Source organism: Salvelinus alpinus, chromosome 1 (genome assembly GCF_045679555.1).
Source record: "Salvelinus alpinus chromosome 1, SLU_Salpinus.1, whole genome shotgun sequence".
Classification (NCBI taxonomy): domain Eukaryota; kingdom Metazoa; phylum Chordata; class Actinopteri; order Salmoniformes; family Salmonidae; genus Salvelinus; species Salvelinus alpinus.
This window is the reverse complement of record NC_092086.1, coordinates 2,321,292-2,348,551: the sequence shown is the minus strand read 5'-3', so window position 1 is coordinate 2,348,551 and position 27,260 is coordinate 2,321,292. Positions and strand designations below refer to the sequence as shown.

At 46.1% G+C, this 27,260-nt stretch overlaps 1 protein-coding gene across 1 annotated transcript; it reads right to left on the bottom strand.

The window, feature by feature from the left end:
- bud31 (BUD31 homolog) lies at nt 1–26,863 on the bottom strand. The gene is made up of 4 exons (XM_071390785.1): nt 26,590–26,863; nt 24,554–24,676; nt 4,113–4,279; nt 1–899 (listed from the first exon to the last, which is right to left on the bottom strand). Exons 1-4 carry the CDS (start codon nt 26,681–26,683, stop codon nt 849–851), a joined length of 435 nt encoding a protein of 144 aa, XP_071246886.1. The 5' UTR covers nt 26,684–26,863; the 3' UTR covers nt 1–848.
- Nucleotides 26,864–27,260: the final 397 nt, after the last annotated feature.

The following is a 27,260-nucleotide window of genomic DNA, read 5'->3' as shown; positions in this document are numbered from 1 at the left end:
TTTAAAACAAGAGTTTTAATTGAAATTATAAAAAAAAAAAGGTACAAATTAAACTAGAATCATCAGGTTGAAAGCAATGACATGTTCAACAGCTTAAAAAGCTCCCACCCTTCCCTCTCCCACAGACCTCTTCATTGTAAATGAGGTACAATAGCACTTAATAATGACCACCGCGTGTCCTAAACAGCTGGAATGGTAACAATAACCCTGCCCAATCACAAAGACACCCCTATACGGGGAGTAGGGGCTAGAGAGTAGGGAGTAGGGGGCAGAGCGTAGGGGGCTAGAGAGTAGGGAGTAGGGGGCAGAGAGTAGGGGGCTAGGGAGTAGGGAGCAGAGAGTAGGGGGCTAGAGAGTAGGGGCTAGAGAGTAGGGAGTAGGGGGCAGAGAGTAGGGGGCTAGAGAGTAGGGGCTAGAGAGTAGGGGGCAGAGCGTAGGGGGCTAGAGAGTAGGGAGTAGGGGGCAGAGAGTAGGGAGTAGGGGGCAGAGAGTAGGGGGCGAGAGACTAGGGGGCGAGAGACTAGGGGGCGAGAGACTAGGGGGCGAGAGACTAGGGGGCGAGAGACTAGGGGGCGAGAGACTAGGGGGCGAGAGACTAGGGGGCGAGAGACTAGGGGGCGAGAGACTAGGGGGCGAGAGACTAGGGGGCTAGGTGTGTATTTGAGATTAGGCGCTCCAGGGTCATAAAGCACACAGGTGGAGTAGATGAGCCCTGATGTCCCGTAGAAAATAACTGACGATCCAGAGAAGAACAGCCAGGCCACACTAGACGATCCACAGCAAAACAGCCAGGCGATCCAGACCTGACTAGACGATCCAGAGTAGAACAGCCAGGCGATCCTGACGAGTCAGCCGGAGCAGCCCCGGCAGCCACAGTGGGTACACTCTATTATCCTGCCCTGTAGAGAGACAGAGAGAGACAGAGAGAGACAGAGACAGAGACAGAGAGAGAGAGAGACAGAGAGAGAGACAGAGAGAGAGAGAGAGAGAGACAGAGAGAGAGACACAGAGACAGAGACACACAGAGAGAGAGACAGAGAGTATTAGTATTGTGTTGTACGATTATAGTGTAGTAGTGATGTGTTGTAGTATTATAGTGTTGTAGTATTATAGTGCAGTAGTATTATATTATAGTGCAGTAGTATTATATTATAGTGTAGTAGTGATGTGTTGTAGTATTATAGTGCAGTAGTATTCTATTATAGTGTAGTAGTATTATATCATAGTGTAGTAGTGATGTGTTGTAGTATTATAGTGCAGTAGTATTATATTATAGTGTAGTAGTGATGTGTTGTAGTATTATAGTGCAGTAGTATTATATTCTAGTGTAGTAGTGATGTGTTGTAGTATTATAGTGCAGTAGTATTATATTATAGTGTAGTAGTATTATAGTATTATAGTGCAGTAGTATTATATTATAGTGCAGTAGTATCATATTATAGTGTAGTAGTATTATATTATAGTGTAGTAGTGATGTGTTGTAGTATTATAGTGCAGTAGTATTATATTATAGTGCAGTAGTATTATAGCGTAGGTGTATTATAGTCCAGTAGTATTATAGTGTAGTATTATAGTGTAGCAGTATTATAGTGCAGTAGTATTATATTATAGTGTAGTAGTATTATAGTGCAGTAGTATTATATTATAGTGTAGTAGTATTATAGTGCAGTAGTATTATATTATAGTGTAGTAGTGATGTGTTGTAGTATTATAGTGCAGTAGTATTATATTATAGTGCAGTAGTATTATAGTGCAGTAGTATTATATTATAGTGTAGTAGTATTATAGTGCAGTAGTATTATATTATAGTGTAGTAGTGATGTGTTGTAGTATTATAGTGCAGTAGTATTATATTATAGTGTAGTAGTATTATAGTGCAGTAGTATTATATTATAGTGTAGTAGTGATGTGTTGTAGTATTATAGTGCAGTAGTATTATATTATAGTGCAGTAGTATTATATTATAGTGTAGTAGTGATGTGTTGTAGTATTATAGCGTAGGTGTATTATAGTCCAGTAGTATTATAGTGTAGTATTATAGTGTAGCAGTATTATAGTGCAGTAGTATTATATTATAGTGTAGTAGTATTATAGTGCAGTAGTATTATATTATAGTGTAGTAGTATTATAGTGCAGTAGTATTATATTATAGTGTAGTAGTATTATAGTGCAGCAGTATTATAGTGTAGCAGTATTATAGTGCAGCAGTATTATAGCGTAGCAGTATTATTGTGTAGTAGTATTATATTGTAGTAGTATTATAGTGCAGTAGGGATGTGTTGTAGTGTGGTAGTATTATAGTGCAGTAGTATTATAGTGTAGTTGTACTATATTGTAGTGGTACTATATTGTAGTAGTGCCACAGTGTAGTAGTATTATAGTGTAGTAGTACCACAGTGTATTGATATGGTATAGTGCTGTAGTAGTATTATAGTGCAGTAGTATTATAGTGTAGTAGTACCACAGTGTAGTAGTTTTATAGTGCAGTAGTATTATAGTGCAGTAGTATTACAGTGTAGTAGTATTACAGTGTAGTAGTATTACAGTGTAGTAGTATTACAGTGTAGTAGTGCCACAGTGTAGTAGTATTATAGTGTAGTACTCACGGCCTCCAGTTTGCTCTTGGGGACTCTACAGATGTACAGTGTATTGATATAGTATTATAGTGTAGTAGTACTATAGTGTAGTAGTATTATAGTGTAGTAGTACTATAGTGTAGTAGTACTATAGTGTAGTAGTATTATAGTACTCACGGCCTCCAGTTTGCTCTTGGGGACTCCACAGATGTACAGTGTATTGATATGGTATAGTGGTGTAGTAGTATTGTAGTAGTACTATAGTACTCACGGCCTCCAGTTTGCTCTTGGGGACTCCACAGATGTACAGTGTATTGATATAGTATTACAGTGTAGTAGTATTGTAGTAGTACTATAGTACTCACGGCCTCCAGTTTGCTCTTGGGGACTCTACAGATGCAGTGTATTGATATAGTATTATAGTGTAGTAGTATTGTAGTAGTACTATAGTACTCACAGCCTCCAGTTTGCTCTTGGGGACTCCACAGATGCAGTGTATTGATATAGTATTATAGTGTAGTAGTATTGTAGTAGTACTATAGTACTCACGGCCTCCAGTTTGCTCTTGGGGACTCCACAGATGCAGTGTATTGATATAGTATTATAGTGTAGTAGTACTATAGTACTCACGGCCTCCAGTTTGCTCTTGGGGACTCTACAGATGTACTGATATAGTATTATAGTGTAGTAGTACTATAGTACTCACGGCCTCCAGTTTGCTCTTGGGGACTCGACAGATGTACAGTGTATTGATATAGTATTATAGTGTAGTAGTACTATAGTACTCACGGCCTCCAGTTTGCTCTTGGGGACTCTACAGATGTACAGTGTATTGATATAGTATTATAGTGTAGTAGTACTATAGTACTCACGGCCTCCAGTTTGCTCTTGGGGACTCTACAGATGTACAGTGTATTGATATAGTATTATAGTGTAGTAGTACTATAGTACTCACGGCCTCCAGTTTGCTCTTGGGGACTCGACAGATGTACAGTGTATTGATATAGTATTATAGTGTAGTAGTACTATAGTACTCACGGCCTCCAGTTTGCTCTTGGGGACTCTACAGATGTACAGTGTATTGATATAGTATTATAGTGTAGTAGTACTACAGTACTCACGGCCTCCAGTTTGCTCTTGGGGACTCTACAGATGTACAGTGTATTGATATAGTATTATAGTGTAGTAGTACTATAGTACTCACGGCCTCCAGTTTGCTCTTGGGGACTCGACAGATGTACAGTGTATTGATATAGTATTATAGTGTAGTAGTACTATAGTACTCACGGCCTCCAGTTTGCTCTTGGGGACTCGACAGATGTACAGTGTATTGATATAGTATTATAGTGTAGTAGTACTATAGTACTCACGGCCTCCAGTTTGCTCTTGGGGACTCGACAGATGTACAGTGTATTGATATAGTATTATAGTGTAGTAGTACTATAGTACTCACGGCCTCCAGTTTGCTCTTGGGGACTCGACAGATGTACAGTGTATTGATATAGTATTATAGTGTAGTAGTACTATAGTACTCACGGCCTCCAGTTTGCTCTTGGGGACTCGACAGATGCAGTTGGTTCCAAAGTTGGTGTCTCGTGTCTGGATGCAGCGAAGACAGCACAGGTTCTCGTACCCCTGCTTCTTCCACTTAGCGATCAGGTTCTTATCAGCATAACTCTCCTTTATACAGTAGTCGTACAGCTCTATACACACACACACACACACACACACACACACACACCACACACACACACACACACACACACAGACAGAGATAGAAATAGCATTATACCGAAACCCAACCCTAAAATATGTCAACCCTAACATTAACCCTGTCCTGGAGGTTACCACGGTAGCCCGTGATGGCCTTCCTCTTATGTAACATCTACCTCTGCTGATGGCCTTCCTCTTATGTAACATCTACCTCTGCTGATGGCCTTCCTCTTATGTAACATCTACCTCTGCTGATGGTCTTCCTCTTATGTAACATCTACCTCTGCTGATGGTCTTCCTCTAATGTAACATCTACCTCTGCTGATGGCCTTCCTCTTATGTAACATCTACCTCTGCTGATGGCCTTCCTCTTATGTAACATCTACCTCTGCTGATGGCCTTCCTCTTATGTAACATCTACCTCTGCTGATGGCCTTCCTCTTACGTAACATCTACCTCTGCTGATGGCCTTCCTCTTATGTAACATCTACCTCTGCTGATGGCCTTCCTCTTATGTAACATCTACCTCTGCTGATGGCCTTCCTCTTATGTACCATCTACCTCTGCTGATGGCCTTCCGCTTATGTAAAATCTACCTCTGCTGATGGCCTTCCTCTTATGTAACAGTAACATCTACCTCTGCTGATGGCCTTCCTCTTACGTAACATCTACCTCTGCCGATGGCCTTCCTCTTATGTAACATCTACCTCTGCTGATGGCCTTCCTCTTACGTAACATCTACCTCTGCTGATGGCCTTCCTCTTATGTAACATCTACCTCTGCTGATGGCCTTCCTCTTATGTACCATCTACCTCTGCTGATGGCCTTCCTCTTATGTAACATCTACCTCTGCTGATGGTCTTCCTCTTATGTAACATCTACCTCTGCTGATGGCCTTCCTCTTATGTAACATCTACCTCTGCTGATGGCCTTCCTCTTATGTACCATCTACCTCTGCTGATGGCCTTCCGCTTATGTAACATCTACCTCTGCTGATGGCCTTCCTCTTATGTAACAGTAACATCTACCTCTGCTGATGGCCTTCCTCTTACGTAACATCTACCTCTGCCGATGGCCTTCCTCTTATGTAACATCTACCTCTGCTGATGGCCTTCCTCTTACGTAACATCTACCTCTGCTGATGGCCTTCCTCTTATGTAACATCTACCTCTGCTGATGGCCTTCCTCTTATGTAACATCTACCTCTGCCGATGGCCTTCCTCTTACGTAACATCTACCTCTGCCGATGGCCTTCCTCTTATGTAACATCTACCTCTGCTGATGGTCTTCCTCTTATGTAACATCTACCTCTGCTGATGGCCTTCCTCTTACGTAACATCTACCTCTGCTGATGGCCTTCCTCTTATGTAACATCTACCTCTGCTGATGGCCTTCCTCTTATGTAACATCTACCTCTGCTGATGGCCTTCCTCTTATGTACCATCTACCTCTGCTGATGGCCTTCCGCTTATGTAAAATCTACCTCTGCTGATGGCCTTCCTCTTATGTAACAGTAACATCTACCTCTGCTGATGGCCTTCCTCTTACGTAACATCTACCTCTGCCGATGGCCTTCCTCTTATGTAACATCTACCTCTGCTGATGGCCTTCCTCTTACGTAACATCTACCTCTGCTGATGGCCTTCCTCTTATGTAACATCTACCTCTGCTGATGGCCTTCCTCTTATGTACCATCTACCTCTGCTGATGGCCTTCCGCTTATGTAACATCTACCTCTGCTGATGGCCTTCCTCTTATGTAACAGTAACATCTACCTCTGCTGATGGCCTTCCTCTTACGTAACATCTACCTCTGCCGATGGCCTTCCTCTTATGTAACATCTACCTCTGCTGATGGCCTTCCTCTTACGTAACATCTACCTCTGCTGATGGCCTTCCTCTTATGTAACATCTACCTCTGCTGATGGCCTTCCTCTTATGTAACATCTACCTCTGCCGATGGCCTTCCTCTTACGTAACATCTACCTCTGCCGATGGCCTTCCTCTTATGTAACATCTACCTCTGCTGATGGCCTTCCTCTTACGTAACATCTACCTCTGCCGATGGCCTTCCTCTTATGTAACATCTACCTCTGCCGATGGCCTTCCTCTTACGTAACATCTACCTCTGCCGATGGCCTTCCTCTTATGTAACATCTACCTCTGCCGATGGCCTTCCTCTCATGTAACATCTACCTCTGCTGATGGCCTTCCTCTTATGTAACATCTACCTCTGCTGATGGCCTTCCTCTTATGTAACATCTACCTCTGCTGATGGCCTTCCTCTTATGTAACATCTACCTCTGCTGATGGCCTTCCTCTTACGTAACATCTACCTCTGCTGATGGCCTTCCTCTTATGTAACATCTACCTCTGCCGATGGCCTTCCTCTTATGTACCATCTACCTCTGCTGATGGCCTTCCTCTAATGTAACATCTACCTCTGCTGATGGCCTTCCTCTTACGTAACATCTACCTCTGCCGATGGCCTTCGTCTTACGTAACATCTACCTCTGCCGATGGCCTTCCTCTTATGTAACATCTACCTCTGCTGATGGCCTTCCTCTTATGTAACATCTACCTCTGCTGATGGCCTTCCTCTTATGTAACATCTACCTCTGCCGATGGCCTTCCTCTTACGTAACATCTACCTCTGCCGATGGCCTTCCTCTTACGTAACATCTACCTCTGCCGATGGCCTTCCTCTTACGTAACATCTACCTCTGCTGATGGCCTTCCTCTTACGTAACATCTACCTCTGCCGATGGCCTTCCTCTTATGTAACATCTACCTCTGCTGATGGCCTTCCTCTTATGTAACATCTACCTCTGCTGATGGTCTTCCTCTAATGTAACATCTACCTCTGCCGATGGCCTTCCTCTTACGTAACATCTACCTCTGCTGATGGCCTTCCTCTTACGTAACATCTACCTCTGCTGATGGCCTTCCTCTTACGTAACATCTACCTCTGCTGATGGCCTTCCTCTTATGTAACATCTACCTCTGCCGATGGCCTTCCTCTTATGTAACAGTAACATCTACCTCTGCTGATGGCCTTCCTCTTACGTAACATCTACCTCTGCGGATGGCCTTCCTCTTATGTAACATCTACCTCTGCTGATGGCCTTCCTCTTACGTAACATCTACCTCGGCCGATGGCCTTCCTCTTATGTAACATCTACCTCTGCCGATGGCCTTCCTCTTATGTTACATCTACCTCTGCCGATGGCCTTCCTCTTATGTAACATCTACCTCTGCTGATGGTCTTCCTCTTATGTAACATCTACCTCTGCTGATGGCCTTCCTCTAATGTAACATCTACCTCTGCTGATGGCCTTCCTCTTACGTAACATCTACCTCTGCTGATGGTCTTCCTCTTATGTAACATCTACCTCTGCTGATGGCCTTCCTCTTACGTAACATCTACCTCTGCTGATGGCCTTCCTCTTATGTACCATCTACCTCTGCCGATGGCCTTCCTCTTATGTAACATCTACCTCTGCCGATGGCCTTCCTCTTATGTAACATCTACCTCTGCAGATGGCCTTCCTCTTATGTAACATCTACCTCTGCTGATGGCCTTCCTCTTATGTAACATCTACCTCTGCTGATGGTCTTCCTCTTATGTAACAGTAACATCTACCTCTGCCGACGGCCTTCCTCTTACGTAACATCTACCTCTGCCGATGGCCTTCCTCTTATGTAACATCTACCTCTGCTGATGGCCTTCCTCTTATGTAACATCTACCTCTGCCGATGGCCTTCCTCTTATGTACCATCTACCTCTGCCGATGGCCTTCCTCTTATGTAACATCTACCTCTGCTGATGGCCTTCCTCTTATGTAACAGTAACATCTACCTCTGCTGATGGCCTTCCTCTTACGTAACATCTACCTCTGCGGATGGCCTTCCTCTTATGTACCATCTACCTCTGCTGATGGTCTTCCTCTTATGTAACATCTACCTCTGCGGATGGCCTTCCTCTTATGTAACATCTACCTCTGCCGATGGCCTTCCTCTTACGTAACATCTACCTCTGCCGATGGCCTTCCTCTTATGTAACATCTACCTCTGCCGATGGCCTTCCTCTAATGTAACATCTACCTCTGCTGATGGCCTTCCTCTTATGTAACATCTACCTCTGCTGATGGCCTTCCTCTTATGTAACATCTACCTCTGCTGATGGCCTTCCTCTTATGTAACATCTACCTCTGCTGATGGCCTTCCTCTTACGTAACATCTACCTCTGCTGATGGCCTTCCTCTTATGTAACATCTACCTCTGCTGATGGCCTTCCTCTTACGTAACATCTACCTCTGCTGATGGTCTTCCTCTTATGTAACATCTACCTCTGCTGATGGTCTTCCTCTTATGTAACATCTACCTCTGCTGATGGCCTTCCTCTTACGTAACATCTACCTCTGCTGATGGCCTTCCTCTTATGTAACATCTACCTCTGCTGATGGCCTTCCTCTTATGTAACATCTACCTCTGCTGATGGCCTTCCTCTTATGTACCATCTACCTCTGCTGATGGCCTTCCGCTTATGTAAAATCTACCTCTGCTGATGGCCTTCCTCTTATGTAACAGTAACATCTACCTCTGCTGATGGCCTTCCTCTTACGTAACATCTACCTCTGCCGATGGCCTTCCTCTTATGTAACATCTACCTCTGCTGATGGCCTTCCTCTTACGTAACATCTACCTCTGCTGATGGCCTTCCTCTTATGTAACATCTACCTCTGCTGATGGCCTTCCTCTTATGTAACATCTACCTCTGCTGATGGCCTTCCTCTTATGTACCATCTACCTCTGCTGATGGCCTTCCGCTTATGTAACATCTACCTCTGCTGATGGCCTTCCTCTTATGTAACAGTAACATCTACCTCTGCTGATGGCCTTCCTCTTACGTAACATCTACCTCTGCCGATGGCCTTCCTCTTATGTAACATCTACCTCTGCTGATGGCCTTCCTCTTACGTAACATCTACCTCTGCTGATGGCCTTCCTCTTATGTAACATCTACCTCTGCTGATGGCCTTCCTCTTATGTAACATCTACCTCTGCCGATGGCCTTCCTCTTACGTAACATCTACCTCTGCCGATGGCCTTCCTCTTATGTAACATCTACCTCTGCTGATGGCCTTCCTCTTACGTAACATCTACCTCTGCCGATGGCCTTCCTCTTATGTAACATCTACCTCTGCCGATGGCCTTCCTCTTACGTAACATCTACCTCTGCCGATGGCCTTCCTCTTATGTAACATCTACCTCTGCCGATGGCCTTCCTCTAATGTAACATCTACCTCTGCTGATGGCCTTCCTCTTATGTAACATCTACCTCTGCTGATGGCCTTCCTCTTATGTAACATCTACCTCTGCCGATGGCCTTCCTCTTACGTAACATCTACCTCTGCCGATGGCCTTCCTCTTATGTAACACCTACCTCTGCCGATGGCCTTCCTCTAATGTAACATCTACCTCTGCTGATGGCCTTCCTCTTATGTAACATCTACCTCTGCTGATGGCCTTCCTCTTATGTAACATCTACCTCTGCTGATGGCCTTCCTCTTATGTAACATCTACCTCTGCTGATGGCCTTCCTCTTACGTAACATCTACCTCTGCTGATGGCCTTCCTCTTATGTAACATCTACCTCTGCTGATGGCCTTCCTCTTATGTAACATCTACCTCTGCTGATGGCCTTCCCCTTATGTAACATCTACCTCTGCCGATGGCCTTCCTCTTACGTAACATCTACCTCTGCTGATGGTCTTCCTCTTATGTAACATCTACCTCTGCTGATGGCCTTCCTCTTATGTAACATCTACCTCTGCTGATGGCCTTCCTCTTACGTAACATCTACCTCTGCTGATGGTCTTCCTCTTATGTAACATCTACCTCTGCTGATGGCCTTCCTCTTACGTAACATCTACCTCTGCCGATGGCCTTCCTCTTATGTAACATCTACCTCTGCCGATGGCCTTCCTCTAATGTAACATCTACCTCTGCCGATGGCCTTCCTCTTATGTAACATCTACCTCTGCTGATGGCCTTCCTCTTATGTACCATCTACCTCTGCCGATGGCCTTCCTCTTATGTAACATCTACCTCTGCTGATGGTCTTCCTCTTATGTAACATCTACCTCTGCTGATGGCCTTCCTCTTACGTAACATCTACCTCTGCCGATGGCCTTCCTCTTACGTAACATCTACCTCTGCCGATGGCCTTCCTCTTACGTAACATCTACCTCTGCTGATGGCCTTCCTCTTATGTAACATCTACCTCTGCTGATGGTCTTCCTCTTATGTAACATCTACCTCTGCTGATGGCCTTCCTCTTACGTAACATCTACCTCTGCCGATGGCCTTCCTCTTATGTAACATCTACCTCTGCTGATGGTCTTCCTCGAATGTAACATCTACCTCTGCTGATGGCCTTCCTCTTATGTAACATCTACCTCTGCTGATGGCCTTCCTCTTATGTAACATCTACCTCTGCCGATGGCCTTCCTCTTATGTACCATCTACCTCTGCTGATGGCCTTCCTCTAATGTAACATCTACCTCTGCTGATGGCCTTCCTCTTACGTAACATCTACCTCTGCCGATGGCCTTCGTCTTACGTAACATCTACCTCTGCCGATGGCCTTCCTCTTATGTAACATCTACCTCTGCTGATGGCCTTCCTCTTATGTAACATCTACCTCTGCTGATGGCCTTCCTCTTATGTAACATCTACCTCTGCTGATGGCCTTCCTCTTATGTAACATCTACCTCTGCTGATGGCCTTCCTCTTACGTAACATCTACCTCTGCTGATGGCCTTCCTCTTACGTAACATCTACCTCTGCTGATGGCCTTCCTCTTACGTAACATCTACCTCTGCTGATGGCCTTCCTCTTATGTAACATCTACCTCTGCCGATGGCCTTCCTCTTATGTAACAGTAACATCTACCTCTGCTGATGGCCTTCCTCTTACGTAACATCTACCTCTGCGGATGGCCTTCCTCTTATGTAACATCTACCTCTGCTGATGGTCTTCCTCTTATGTAACATCTACCTCTGCAGATGGCCTTCCTCTTACGTAACATCTACCTCTGCCGATGGCCTTCCTCTTATGTAACATCTACCCCTGCCGATGGCCTTCCTCTTATGTTACATCTACCTCTGCCGATGGCCTTCCTCTTATGTAACATCTACCTCTGCTGATGGTCTTCCTCTTATGTAACATCTACCTCTGCTGATGGCCTTCCTCTAATGTAACATCTACCTCTGCTGATGGCCTTCCTCTTACGTAACATCTACCTCTGCTGATGGTCTTCCTCTTATGTAACATCTACCTCTGCTGATGGCCTTCCTCTTACGTAACATCTACCTCTGCTGATGGCCTTCCTCTTATGTACCATCTACCTCTGCCGATGGCCTTCCTCTTATGTAACATCTACCTCTGCCGATGGCCTTCCTCTTATGTAACATCTACCTCTGCAGATGGCCTTCCTCTTATGTAACATCTACCTCTGCTGATGGCCTTCCTCTTATGTAACATCTACCTCTGCTGATGGTCTTCCTCTTATGTAACAGTAACATCTACCTCTGCCGACGGCCTTCCTCTTACGTAACATCTACCTCTGCCGATGGCCTTCCTCTTATGTAACATCTACCTCTGCTGATGGCCTTCCTCTTATGTAACATCTACCTCTGCCGATGGCCTTCCTCTTATGTACCATCTACCTCTGCCGATGGCCTTCCTCTTATGTAACATCTACCTCTGCTGATGGCCTTCCTCTTATGTAACAGTAACATCTACCTCTGCTGATGGCCTTCCTCTTACGTAACATCTACCTCTGCGGATGGCCTTCCTCTTATGTACCATCTACCTCTGCTGATGGTCTTCCTCTTATGTAACATCTACCTCTGCGGATGGCCTTCCTCTTATGTAACATCTACCTCTGCCGATGGCCTTCCTCTTACGTAACATCTACCTCTGCCGATGGCCTTCCTCTTATGTAACATCTACCTCTGCCGATGGCCTTCCTCTAATGTAACATCTACCTCTGCTGATGGCCTTCCTCTTATGTAACATCTACCTCTGCTGATGGCCTTCCTCTTATGTAACATCTACCTCTGCCGATGGCCTTCCTCTTACGTAACATCTACCTCTGCTGATGGTCTTCCTCTTATGTAACATCTACCTCTGCTGATGGCCTTCCTCTTATGTAACATCTACCTCTGCTGATGGCCTTCCTCTTACGTAACATCTACCTCTGCTGATGGTCTTCCTCTTATGTAACATCTACCTCTGCTGATGGCCTTCCTCTTACGTAACATCTACCTCTGCCGATGGCCTTCCTCTTATGTAACATCTACCTCTGCCGATGGCCTTCCTCTAATGTAACATCTACCTCTGCCGATGGCCTTCCTCTTATGTAACATCTACCTCTGCTGATGGCCTTCCTCTTATGTACCATCTACCTCTGCCGATGGCCTTCCTCTTATGTACCATCTACCTCTGCTGATGGTCTTCCTCTTATGTAACATCTACCTCTGCGGATGGCCTTCCTCTTACGTAACATCTACCTCTGCCGATGGCCTTCCTCTTACGTAACATCTACCTCTGCCGATGGCCTTCCTCTTACGTAACATCTACCTCTGCTGATGGCCTTCCTCTTATGTAACATCTACCTCTGCTGATGGCCTTCCTCTTATGTAACATCTACCTCTGCTGATGGCCTTCCTCTTATGTAACATCTACCTCTGCTGATGGCCTTCCTCTTATGTAACAGTAACATCTACCTCTGCTGATGGCCTTCCTCTTACGTAACATCTACCTCTGCCGATGGCCTTCCTCTTATGTAACATCTACCTCTGCTGATGGCCTTCCTCTTATGTAACATCTACCTCTGCTGATGGCCTTCCTCTTATGTAACAGTAACATCTACCTCTGCTGATGGCCTTCCTCTTACGTAACATCTACCTCTGCGGATGGCCTTCCTCTTATGTACCATCTACCTCTGCTGATGGTCTTCCTCTTATGTAACATCTACCTCTGCGGATGGCCTTCCTCTTACGTAACATCTACCTCTGCCGATGGCCTTCCTCTTACGTAACATCTACCTCTGCCGATGGCCTTCCTCTTACGTAACATCTACCTCTGCTGATGGCCTTCCTCTTATGTAACATCTACCTCTGCTGATGGTCTTCCTCTTATGTAACATCTACCTCTGCTGATGGCCTTCCTCTTACGTAACATCTACCTCTGCCGATGGCCTTCCTCTTATGTAACATCTACCTCTGCTGATGGTCTTCCTCGAATGTAACATCTACCTCTGCTGATGGCCTTCCTCTTATGTAACATCTACCTCTGCTGATGGCCTTCCTCTTATGTAACATCTACCTCTGCCGATGGCCTTCCTCTTATGTACCATCTACCTCTGCTGATGGCCTTCCTCTAATGTAACATCTACCTCTGCTGATGGCCTTCCTCTTACGTAACATCTACCTCTGCCGATGGCCTTCGTCTTACGTAACATCTACCTCTGCCGATGGCCTTCCTCTTATGTAACATCTACCTCTGCTGATGGCCTTCCTCTTATGTAACATCTACCTCTGCTGATGGCCTTCCTCTTATGTAACATCTACCTCTGCTGATGGCCTTCCTCTTACGTAACATCTACCTCTGCCGATGGCCTTCCTCTTACGTAACATCTACCTCTGCCGATGGCCTTCCTCTTACGTAACATCTACCTCTGCCGATGGCCTTCCTCTTACGTAACATCTACCTCTGCCGATGGCCTTCCTCTTACGTAACATCTACCTCTGCCGATGGCCTTCCTCTTATGTAACATCTACCTCTGCTGATGGCCTTCCTCTTATGTAACATCTACCTCTGCTGATGGTCTTCCTCTAATGTAACATCTACCTCTGCCGATGGCCTTCCTCTTACGTAACATCTACCTCTGCTGATGGCCTTCCTCTTACGTAACATCTACCTCTGCTGATGGCCTTCCTCTTACGTAACATCTACCTCTGCTGATGGCCTTCCTCTTATGTAACATCTACCTCTGCCGATGGCCTTCCTCTTATGTAACAGTAACATCTACCTCTGCTGATGGCCTTCCTCTTACGTAACATCTACCTCTGCGGATGGCCTTCCTCTTATGTAACATCTACCTCTGCGGATGGTCTTCCTCTTATGTAACATCTACCTCTGCTGATGGCCTTCCTCTTACGTAACATCTACCTCTGCCGATGGCCTTCCTCTTATGTAACATCTACCTCTGCCGATGGCCTTCCTCTTATGTAACATCTACCTCTGCCGATGGCCTTCCTCTTATGTACCATCTACCTCTGCCGATGGCCTTCCTCTTATGTAACATCTACCTCTGCTGATGGCCTTCCTCTTATGTAACAGTAACATCTACCTCTGCTGATGGCCTTCCTCTTACGTAACATCTACCTCTGCGGATGGCCTTCCTCTTATGTACCATCTACCTCTGCTGATGGTCTTCCTCTTATGTAACATCTACCTCTGCGGATGGCCTTCCTCTTATGTAACATCTACCTCTGCCGATGGCCTTCCTCTTACGTAACATCTACCTCTGCTGATGGCCTTCCTCTTACGTAACATCTACCTCTGCCGATGGCCTTCGTCTTACGTAACATCTACCTCTGCCGATGGCCTTCCTCTTATGTAACATCTACCTCTGCTGATGGCCTTCCTCTTATGTAACATCTACCTCTGCTGATGGCCTTCCTCTTATGTAACATCTACCTCTGCTGATGGCCTTCCTCTTACGTAACATCTACCTCTGCCGATGGCCTTCCTCTTACGTAACATCTACCTCTGCCGATGGCCTTCCTCTTACGTAACATCTACCTCTGCCGATGGCCTTCCTCTTACGTAACATCTACCTCTGCCGATGGCCTTCCTCTTACGTAACATCTACCTCTGCCGATGGCCTTCCTCTTATGTAACATCTACCTCTGCTGATGGCCTTCCTCTTATGTAACATCTACCTCTGCTGATGGTCTTCCTCTAATGTAACATCTACCTCTGCCGATGGCCTTCCTCTTACGTAACATCTACCTCTGCTGATGGCCTTCCTCTTACGTAACATCTACCTCTGCTGATGGCCTTCCTCTTACGTAACATCTACCTCTGCTGATGGCCTTCCTCTTATGTAACATCTACCTCTGCCGATGGCCTTCCTCTTATGTAACAGTAACATCTACCTCTGCTGATGGCCTTCCTCTTACGTAACATCTACCTCTGCGGATGGCCTTCCTCTTATGTAACATCTACCTCTGCGGATGGTCTTCCTCTTATGTAACATCTACCTCTGCTGATGGCCTTCCTCTTACGTAACATCTACCTCTGCCGATGGCCTTCCTCTTATGTAACATCTACCTCTGCCGATGGCCTTCCTCTTATGTAACATCTACCTCTGCCGATGGCCTTCCTCTTATGTACCATCTACCTCTGCCGATGGCCTTCCTCTTATGTAACATCTACCTCTGCTGATGGCCTTCCTCTTATGTAACAGTAACATCTACCTCTGCTGATGGCCTTCCTCTTACGTAACATCTACCTCTGCGGATGGCCTTCCTCTTATGTACCATCTACCTCTGCTGATGGTCTTCCTCTTATGTAACATCTACCTCTGCGGATGGCCTTCCTCTTATGTAACATCTACCTCTGCCGATGGCCTTCCTCTTACGTAACATCTACCTCTGCCGATGGCCTTCCTCTTATGTAACATCTACCTCTGCCGATGGCCTTCCTCTAATGTAACATCTACCTCTGCCGATGGCCTTCCTCTTATGTAACATCTACCTCTGCCGATGGCCTTCCTCTTATGTAACATCTACCTCTGCTGATGGCCTTCCTCTTATGTAACATCTACCTCTGCTGATGGCCTTCCTCTTACGTAACATCTACCTCTGCTGATGGCCTTCCTCTTATGTAACATCTACCTCTGCTGATGGCCTTCCTCTTATGTAACATCTACCTCTGCTGATGGCCTTCCTCTTATGTAACATCTACCTCTGCCGATGGCCTTCCTCTTACGTAACATCTACCTCTGCTGATGGTCTTCCTCTTATGTAACATCTACCTCTGCTGATGGCCTTCCTCTTATGTAACATCTACCTCTGCTGATGGCCTTCCTCTTACGTAACATCTACCTCTGCTGATGGTCTTCCTCTTATGTAACATCTACCTCTGCCGATGGCCTTCCTCTTACGTAACATCTACCTCTGCCGATGGCCTTCCTCTTATGTAACATCTACCTCTGCCGATGGCCTTCCTCTAATGTAACATCTACCTCTGCCGATGGCCTTCCTCTTATGTAACATCTACCTCTGCTGATGGCCTTCCTCTTATGTACCATCTACCTCTGCCGATGGCCTTCCTCTTATGTAACATCTACCTCTGCTGATGGTCTTCCTCTTATGTAACATCTACCTCTGCTGATGGCCTTCCTCTTACGTAACATCTACCTCTGCCGATGGCCTTCCTCTTACATAACATCTACCTCTGCCGATGGCCTTCCTCTTACGTAACATCTACCTCTGCTGATGGCCTTCCTCTTATGTAACATCTACCTCTGCTGATGGTCTTCCTCTTATGTAACATCTACCTCTGCTGATGGCCTTCCTCTTACGTAACATCTACCTCTGCCGATGGCCTTCCTCTTATGTAACATCTACCTCTGCTGATGGTCTTCCTCTTATGTAACATCTACCTCTGCTGATGGCCTTCCTCTTATGTAACATCTACCTCTGCTGATGGCCTTCCTCTTATGTAACATCTACCTCTGCTGATGGCCTTCCTCTTATGTAACATCTACCTCTGCCGATGGCCTTCCTCTTATGTACCATCTACCTCTGCTGATGGCCTTCCTCTAATGTAACATCTACCTCTGCTGATGGCCTTCCTCTTACGTAACATCTACCTCTGCCGATGGCCTTCGTCTTACGTAACATCTACCTCTGCCGATGGCCTTCCTCTTATGTAACATCTACCTCTGCTGATGGCCTTCCTCTTATGTAACATCTACCTCTGCTGATGGCCTTCCTCTTATGTAACATCTACCTCTGCTGATGGCCTTCCTCTTACGTAACATCTACCTCTGCTGATGGCCTTCCTCTTACGTAACATCTACCTCTGCCGATGGCCTTCCTCTTACGTAACATCTACCTCTGCCGATGGCCTTCCTCTTACGTAACATCTACCTCTGCTGATGGCCTTCCTCTTACGTAACATCTACCTCTGCTGATGGCCTTCCTCTTATGTAACATCTACCTCTGCTGATGGTCTTCCTCTTATGTAACATCTACCTCTGCTGATGGTCTTCCTCTTATGTAACATCTACCTCTGCAGATGGCCTTCCTCTTACGTAACATCTACCTCTGCCGATGGCCTTCCTCTTACGTAACATCTACCTCTGCCGATGGCCTTCCTCTTACGTAACATCTACCTCTGCCGATGGCCTTCCTCTTATGTAACATCTACCCCTGCCGATGGCCTTCCTCTTATGTAACATCTACCTCTGCTGATGGTCTTCCTCTTATGTAACATCTACCTCTGCCGATGGCCTTCCTCTTATGTAACATCTACCTCTGCTGATGGCCTTCCTCTTATGTAACATCTACCTCTGCTGATGGTCTTCCTCTTATGTAACATCTACCTCTGCAGATGGCCTTCCTCTTACGTAACATCTACCTCTGCCGATGGCCTTCCTCTTATGTAACATCTACCTCTGCTGATGGCCTTCCTCTTATGTAACATCTACCTCTGCTGATGGTCTTCCTCTAATGTAACATCTACCTCTGCCGATGGCCTTCCTCTTACGTAACATCTACCTCTGCTGATGGCCTTCCTCTTACGTAACATCTACCTCTGCTGATGGCCTTCCTCTTACGTAACATCTACCTCTGCTGATGGCCTTCCTCTTATGTAACATCTACCTCTGCCGATGGCCTTCCTCTTATGTAACAGTAACATCTACCTCTGCTGATGGCCTTCCTCTTACGTAACATCTACCTCTGCGGATGGCCTTCCTCTTATGTAACATCTACCTCTGCTGATGGTCTTCCTCTTATGTAACATCTACCTCTGCTGATGGCCTTCCTCTTACGTAACATCTACCTCTGCCGATGGCCTTCCTCTTATGTAACATCTACCTCTGCCGATGGCCTTCCTCTTATGTTACATCTACCTCTGCCGATGGCCTTCCTCTTATGTAACATCTACCTCTGCTGATGGTCTTCCTCTTATGTAACATCTACCTCTGCTGATGGCCTTCCTCTAATGTAACATCTACCTCTGCTGATGGCCTTCCTCTTACGTAACATCTACCTCTGCTGATGGTCTTCCTCTTATGTAACATCTACCTCTGCTGATGGCCTTCCTCTTACGTAACATCTACCTCTGCTGATGGCCTTCCTCTTATGTACCATCTACCTCTGCCGATGGCCTTCCTCTTATGTAACATCTACCTCTGCCGATGGCCTTCCTCTTATGTAACATCTACCTCTGCAGATGGCCTTCCTCTTATGTAACATCTACCTCTGCTGATGGCCTTCCTCTTATGTAACATCTACCTCTGCTGATGGTCTTCCTCTTATGTAACAGTAACATCTACCTCTGCCGACGGCCTTCCTCTTACGTAACATCTACCTCTGCCGATGGCCTTCCTCTTATGTAACATCTACCTCTGCTGATGGCCTTCCTCTTATGTAACATCTACCTCTGCCGATGGCCTTCCTCTTATGTACCATCTACCTCTGCCGATGGCCTTCCTCTTATGTAACATCTACCTCTGCTGATGGCCTTCCTCTTATGTAACAGTAACATCTACCTCTGCTGATGGCCTTCCTCTTACGTAACATCTACCTCTGCGGATGGCCTTCCTCTTATGTACCATCTACCTCTGCTGATGGTCTTCCTCTTATGTAACATCTACCTCTGCGGATGGCCTTCCTCTTACGTAACATCTACCTCTGCCGATGGCCTTCCTCTTACGTAACATCTACCTCTGCTGATGGCCTTCCTCTTTTGTAACATCTACCTCTGCTGATGGCCTTCCTCTTATGTACCATCTACCTCTGATGGCCTTCCTCTTATGTAACATCTACCTCTGCCGATGGCCTTCCTCTTATGTAACATCTACCTCTGCTGATGGTCTTCCTCTTACGTAACATCTACCTCTGCTGATGGCCTTCCTCTTACGTAACATCTACCTCTGCCGATGGCCTTCCTCTTACGTAACATCTACCTCTGCCGATGGCCTTCCTCTTACGTAACATCTACCTCTGCTGATGGTCTTCCTCTTATGTAACATCTACCTCTGCCGATGGCCTTCCTCTTATGTAACATCTACCTCTGCTGATGGCCTTCCTCTTATGTAACATCTACCTCTGCTGATGGTCTTCCTCTTATGTAACATCTACCTCTGCAGATGGCCTTCCTCTTATGTAACATCTACCTCTGCTGATGGCCTTCCTCTTATGTAACATCTACCTCTGCTGATGGTCTTCCTCTAATGTAACATCTACCTCTGCCGATGGCCTTCCTCTTACGTAACATCTACCTCTGCTGATGGCCTTCCTCTTACGTAACATCTACCTCTGCCGATGGCCTTCCTCTTATGTAACATCTACCTCTGCTGATGGTCTTCCTCTTATGTAACATCTACCTCTGCTGATGGTCTTCCTCTTATGTAACATCTACCTCTGCAGATGGCCTTCCTCTTACGTAACATCTACCTCTGCCGATGGCCTTCCTCTTACGTAACATCTACCTCTGCCGATGGCCTTCCTCTTACGTAACATCTACCTCTGCCGATGGCCTTCCTCTTATGTAACATCTACCCCTGCCGATGGCCTTCCTCTTATGTAACATCTACCTCTGCTGATGGTCTTCCTCTTATGTAACATCTACCTCTGCCGATGGCCTTCCTCTTATGTAACATCTACCTCTGCTGATGGCCTTCCTCTTATGTAACATCTACCTCTGCTGATGGTCTTCCTCTTATGTAACATCTACCTCTGCAGATGGCCTTCCTCTTACGTAACATCTACCTCTGCCGATGGCCTTCCTCTTATGTAACATCTACCTCTGCTGATGGCCTTCCTCTTATGTAACATCTACCTCTGCTGATGGTCTTCCTCTAATGTAACATCTACCTCTGCCGATGGCCTTCCTCTTACGTAACATCTACCTCTGCTGATGGCCTTCCTCTTACGTAACATCTACCTCTGCTGATGGCCTTCCTCTTACGTAACATCTACCTCTGCTGATGGCCTTCCTCTTATGTAACATCTACCTCTGCCGATGGCCTTCCTCTTATGTAACAGTAACATCTACCTCTGCTGATGGCCTTCCTCTTACGTAACATCTACCTCTGCGGATGGCCTTCCTCTTATGTAACATCTACCTCTGCTGATGGTCTTCCTCTTATGTAACATCTACCTCTGCTGATGGCCTTCCTCTTACGTAACATCTACCTCTGCCGATGGCCTTCCTCTTATGTAACATCTACCTCTGCCGATGGCCTTCCTCTTATGTTACATCTACCTCTGCCGATGGCCTTCCTCTTATGTAACATCTACCTCTGCTGATGGTCTTCCTCTTATGTAACATCTACCTCTGCTGATGGCCTTCCTCTAATGTAACATCTACCTCTGCTGATGGCCTTCCTCTTACGTAACATCTACCTCTGCTGATGGTCTTCCTCTTATGTAACATCTACCTCTGCTGATGGCCTTCCTCTTACGTAACATCTACCTCTGCTGATGGCCTTCCTCTTATGTACCATCTACCTCTGCCGATGGCCTTCCTCTTATGTAACATCTACCTCTGCAGATGGCCTTCCTCTTATGTAACATCTACCTCTGCTGATGGCCTTCCTCTTATGTAACATCTACCTCTGCTGATGGTCTTCCTCTTATGTAACAGTAACATCTACCTCTGCCGACGGCCTTCCTCTTACGTAACATCTACCTCTGCCGATGGCCTTCCTCTTATGTAACATCTACCTCTGCTGATGGCCTTCCTCTTATGTAACATCTACCTCTGCCGATGGCCTTCCTCTTATGTACCATCTACCTCTGCCGATGGCCTTCCTCTTATGTAACATCTACCTCTGCTGATGGTCTTCCTCTTATGTAACATCTACCTCTGCCGATGGCCTTCCTCTTATGTAACAGTAACATCTACCTCTGCTGATGGCCTTCCTCTTATGTAACATCTACCTCTGCCGATGGCCTTCCTCTTATGTAACAGTAACATCTACCTCTGCTGATGGCCTTCCTCTTACGTAACATCTACCTCTGCGGATGGCCTTCCTCTTATGTAACATCTACCTCTGCTGATGGTCTTCCTCTTATGTAACATCTACCTCTGCTGATGGCCTTCCTCTTACGTAACATCTACCTCTGCCGATGGCCTTCCTCTTATGTAACATCTACCTCTGCCGATGGCCTTCCTCTTATGTTACATCTACCTCTGCCGATGGCCTTCCTCTTATGTAACATCTACCTCTGCTGATGGTCTTCCTCTTATGTAACATCTACCTCTGCTGATGGCCTTCCTCTAATGTAACATCTACCTCTGCTGATGGCCTTCCTCTTACGTAACATCTACCTCTGCTGATGGCCTTCCTCTTATGTACCATCTACCTCTGCCGATGGCCTTCCTCTTATGTACCATCTACCTCTGCCGATGGCCTTCCTCTTATGTAACATCTACCTCTGCCGATGGCCTTCCTCTTATGTAACATCTACCTCTGCAGATGGCCTTCCTCTTATGTAACATCTACCTCTGCTGATGGCCTTCCTCTTATGTAACATCTACCTCTGCTGATGGTCTTCCTCTTATGTAACAGTAACATCTACCTCTGCCGACGGCCTTCCTCTTACGTAACATCTACCTCTGCCGATGGCCTTCCTCTTATGTAACATCTACCTCTGCTGATGGCCTTCCTCTTATGTAACATCTACCTCTGCCGATGGCCTTCCTCTTATGTACCATCTACCTCTGCCGATGGCCTTCCTCTTATGTAACATCTACCTCTGCTGATGGCCTTCCTCTTATGTAACAGTAACATCTACCTCTGCTGATGGCCTTCCTCTTACGTAACATCTACCTCTGCGGATGGCCTTCCTCTTATGTACCATCTACCTCTGCTGATGGTCTTCCTCTTATGTAACATCTACCTCTGCGGATGGCCTTCCTCTTACGTAACATCTACCTCTGCCGATGGCCTTCCTCTTACGTAACATCTACCTCTGCTGATGGCCTTCCTCTTTTGTAACATCTACCTCTGCTGATGGCCTTCCTCTTATGTACCATCTACCTCTGATGGCCTTCCTCTTATGTAACATCTACCTCTGCCGATGGCCTTCCTCTTATGTAACATCTACCTCTGCTGATGGTCTTCCTCTTACGTAACATCTACCTCTGCTGATGGCCTTCCTCTTACGTAACATCTACCTCTGCCGATGGCCTTCCTCTTACGTAACATCTACCTCTGCCGATGGCCTTCCTCTTACGTAACATCTACCTCTGCTGATGGCCTTCCTCTTATGTAACATCTACCTCTGCTGATGGTCTTCCTCTTATGTAACATCTACCTCTTCTGATGGCCTTCCTCTTACGTAACATCTACCTCTGCCGATGGCCTTCCTCTTATGTAACATCTACCTCTGCTGATGGTCTTCCTCTTATGTAACATCTACCTCTGCTGATGGCCTTCCTCTTATGTAACATCTACCTCTGCTGATGGCCTTCCTCTTATGTAACATCTACCTCTGCCGATGGCCTTCCTCTTATGTACCATCTACCTCTGCTGATGGCCTTCCTCTTATGTAACATCTACCTCTGCTGATGGCCTTCCTCTTATGTAACATCTACCTCTGCCGATGGCCTTCGTCTTACGTAACATCTACCTCTGCCGATGGCCTTCCTCTTATGTAACATCTACCTCTGCCGATGGCCTTCCTCTTATGTAACATCTACCTCTGCTGATGGCCTTCCTCTTATGTAACATCTACCTCTGCCGATGGCCTTCCTCTTACGTAACATCTACCTCTGCCGATGGCCTTCCTCTTACGTAACATCTACCTCTGCCGATGGCCTTCCTCTTACGTAACATCTACCTCTGCCGATGGCCTTCCTCTTATGTAACATCTACCTCTGCTGATGGTCTTCCTCTTATGTAACATCTACCTCTGCAGATGGCCTTCCTCTTACGTAACATCTACCTCTGCCGATGGCCTTCCTCTTACGTAACATCTACCTCTGCCGATGGCCTTCCTCTTATGTAACATCTACCTCTGCCGATGGCCTTCCTCTTATGTAACATCTACCTCTGCCGATGGCCTTCCTCTTATGTAACATCTACCTCTGCCGATGGTCTTCCTCTTATGTAACAGTAACATCTACCTCTGCCGACGGCCTTCCTCTTACGTAACATCTACCTCTGCCGATGGCCTTCCTCTTACGTAACATCTACCTCTGCTGATGGCCTTCCTCTTATGTAACATCTACCTCTGCCGATGGCCTTCCTCTTATGTACCATCTACCTCTGCTGATGGTCTTCCTCTTATGTAACATCTACCTCTGCTGATGGCCTTCCTCTTATGTAACAGTAACATTACCTCTGCTGATGGCCTTCCTCTTACGTAACATCTACCTCTGCGGATGGCCTTCCTCTTATGTACCATCTACCTCTGCTGATGGTCTTCCTCTTATGTAACATCTACCTCTGCCGATGGCCTTCCTCTTACGTAACATCTACCTCTGCCGATGGCCTTCCTCTTACGTAACATCTACCTCTGCCGATGGCCTTCCTCTTACGTAACATCTACCTCTGCCGATGGCCTTCCTCTTACGTAACATCTACCTCTGCTGATGGCCTTCCTCTTATGTAACATCTACCTCTGCTGATGGCCTTCCTCTTTTGTAACATCTACCTCTGCTGATGGTCTTCCTCTTATGTAACATCTACCTCTGCTGATGGCCTTCCTCTTACGTAACATCTACCTCTGCCGATGGCCTTCCTCTTACGTAACATCTACCTCTGCCGATGGCCTTCCTCTTATGTAACATCTACCTCTGCCGATGGCCTTCCTCTTATGTAACATCTACCTCTGCTGATGGCCTTCCTCTTATGTAACATCTACCTCTGCCGATGGCCTTCCTCTTATGTAACATCTACCTCTGCTGATGGCCTTCCGCTTATGTAACAGTAAGATCTACCTCTGCTGATGGCCTTCCTCTTGTAGAACAAGTCGAAGATATATCTGCTCCTCTGGTGGTGCAGTCTGAATATCGGCCACAGGGACTCCACCTTCCTCTTTCCCTCGTGAGGCTCCGTCTCGGCTGGAAGGAGACAATCACAGCTCGTCATCAGTAGAAAACAGGAACTATCCAAGATTCCCATTCGTACATCAACTTTATATTGTAGCTAAGTGGCTAATAGTTTAGCTGGTTGATTAGCCTAGCTAAATTAACTATACTGAGTAACAATATAAAAACGCAACATGTAAAGTGTTGGTCCCATGTTTCCATACACTAAAAACGTATTTCTCTCTAATTTTGAGCACACATTTGTCTACATCCCTGTTAGTGAGCATTTCTCCTTTGCCAAGATAATCCATCCACCTGACAGGTGTGGCATATGAAGAAGTTGATTAAACACAGGTGCACCTTGTGCTGGGGACAATAAAAGGCCACTAAAATGTGCAGTTTTGTCACAACTCAATGCCACAGATGTCTCAAGTTGAGGGAGTGTGCAATTGGCATGCTGACTGCAGGAATGTCACCAGAGTTGTTGCTAGAGAATTGAATGTTCATTCCTCTACCATAAGCCACCTCCGTCATTTTAGAGAATTTGGCAGGATGTCCAACCAGCTTCACACCAGCACTGGTCCTCCACATCCGGCTTCTTCACATGCGGGATTGTCTGTGACCAGCCACCCGGAGACTTGGCGAAACCGTAGGTTTGCACAGCTACAGAATTTTTACACAAACGGCCAGAAATCGTCTCAGGGAAGGTAATCTGTGTGCTCGTTGTCCTCACCAGGGTCCCGACCTGACTGCAGTTCGACTTCGTAACCGACTTCAGTGGGAAAATGCTCACCTTTAATGGCCACTGGCACGCTGGATAAGTGTGCTCTTCACAGATTAATCCTGGTTTCAAATCTACCGGGCAGATGGCAGACAGCGTGTATGGTGTCGTGTGGGCGAGCGGTTTGCTGATGTCAACGTTGTGAACAGAGTGCCCCATGGTGGCGGTGGGGTTATGGTATGGGCAGGAATAAGATACGGACAACGAACACAATTGCATTTTATCGATGGCAATTTGAATGCAGAGATACCGTGATGAGATCCTGAGGCCCATTGTGGTGCCATTCATCCGCCGCCATCACCTCATGTTTCAGCATGATAATGTACGACCCCGTGTCGCAAGGATCTGTACACAACTCCTGGAAGCTGAAAATGTCCCAGTTCTTCCATGGCCTGCATACTCACCAGACATGTCACCCACTGAGCATGTTAGGGATGCTCTGGATCGACGTGTACGACAGCGTGTTCCAGTTCCCGCCAATATCCAGCAACTTCGCTCAGCCATTGAAGAGGAGTGGGAAAACATTCCACAGGCCACAATCAACAGCCTGATCAACTCTATGTGAAGGAGATGTGTCACACTGCGTGAGAAAAATGGTGGTCACACCAGATACTGACTGGTTTTCTGATCCACACCCCTACCTTTCTTTTTTTAAGGCATCTGTGACCAACAGATGCATATCTGTATCCCAGTCATGTGAAATCCATAGATTAGGGCCTAATTAATTAATTTCAGATTCATTATATGAACTCGGTAACATTATTGAATTTGTTGCATGTTGCGTTTATATTTTTATTCAGTGTAGTTAACTTAGAAGCTACCTATCTAACGTCAACATTTTGGTTATGATTGTCGAGGTATCTGAACAATAACACACAATACGAAAAAACGAACATACAGACAAAAGTAAATAACTTAACGGCAGACAGCGGTAGGCATCTGGCTGTCACAGCTCGTCATACAATAAAACAGGAAGGATCCAAGTCAGATTCATACAACAGCTTGGTAATATAGCTAGCCAAATGAGTACTAGTTGACTGGTTGAATATCCCAAACAAATGTCAACATTGTGTAGACATGATGTTAGCGGAGCCTCGTTTGGTACGGTCGGAGTAGCGGGCTTAGCTAGCTTCGGTGGCTAACATTATTACCAAACTAAAATTACCTTCTCTCATCTTTTGATCTAGTTCGTCCAAGGTCGGTTCAATCAACTCCCAGCCATCGGGAGGTGGTTTCCTGCTCCTCTTCACTTTCGGCATTGCGTTTAATCAAACGGATTTATTTAACCAAAAACAATAAACACTTTTCCCACTGTCCTATTTTTATGTGTTGATTTCGTAGGCCTGCTCACCGTCGCTTCTTATTGACGTCACAACATAGAGGGGTCTTTCAGCTTCAGCTCGATCCCCGCACGATATGTACGTCACTCAATTCTATTTCATTCAATTGGGGCTTTTGCTGCGTTCAAGACAACTGGGAACTCGGGAAACTCTGACTTCAGTGCGTTCAAAACAACTGGGATCTCGGGAAACTCCGACTTCAGTGCGTTCAAAACAACTGGGAACTCGGGAAACTCCGACTTCAGTGTGTTCAAAACAACTGGGAACTCGGGAAACTCTGACTTCAGTGTGTTCAAAACAACTGGGATGTCGGGAAACTCCGACTTCAGTGCGTTCAAAACAACTGGGAACTCGGGAAACTCCGACTTCAGTGCGTTCAAAACAACTGGGAACTCGGGAAACTCCGACTTCAGTGCGTTCAAAACAACTGGGAAACCGGGAAACTCCGACTTCAGTGCGTTCAAAACAACTGGGAACTCGGGAAACTCCGACTTCA

Coding starts and splice junctions, on each gene's coding strand:
- bud31 (XM_071390785.1), bottom strand. CDS start 26,683: ATGCCGAAAGTGAAGAGGAGCAGGAAACCACCTCCCGATGGCTGGGAG. Junction 4,280..24,553: donor GAGGAAGGCCATCAGCAGAG/GTAGATCTTACT, acceptor GTGTGTGTATAG/AGCTGTACGACTACTGTATA. Junction 900..4,112: donor CCAAGAGCAAACTGGAGGCC/GTGAGTACTATA, acceptor GTCTCTCTACAG/GGCAGGATAATAGAGTGTAC.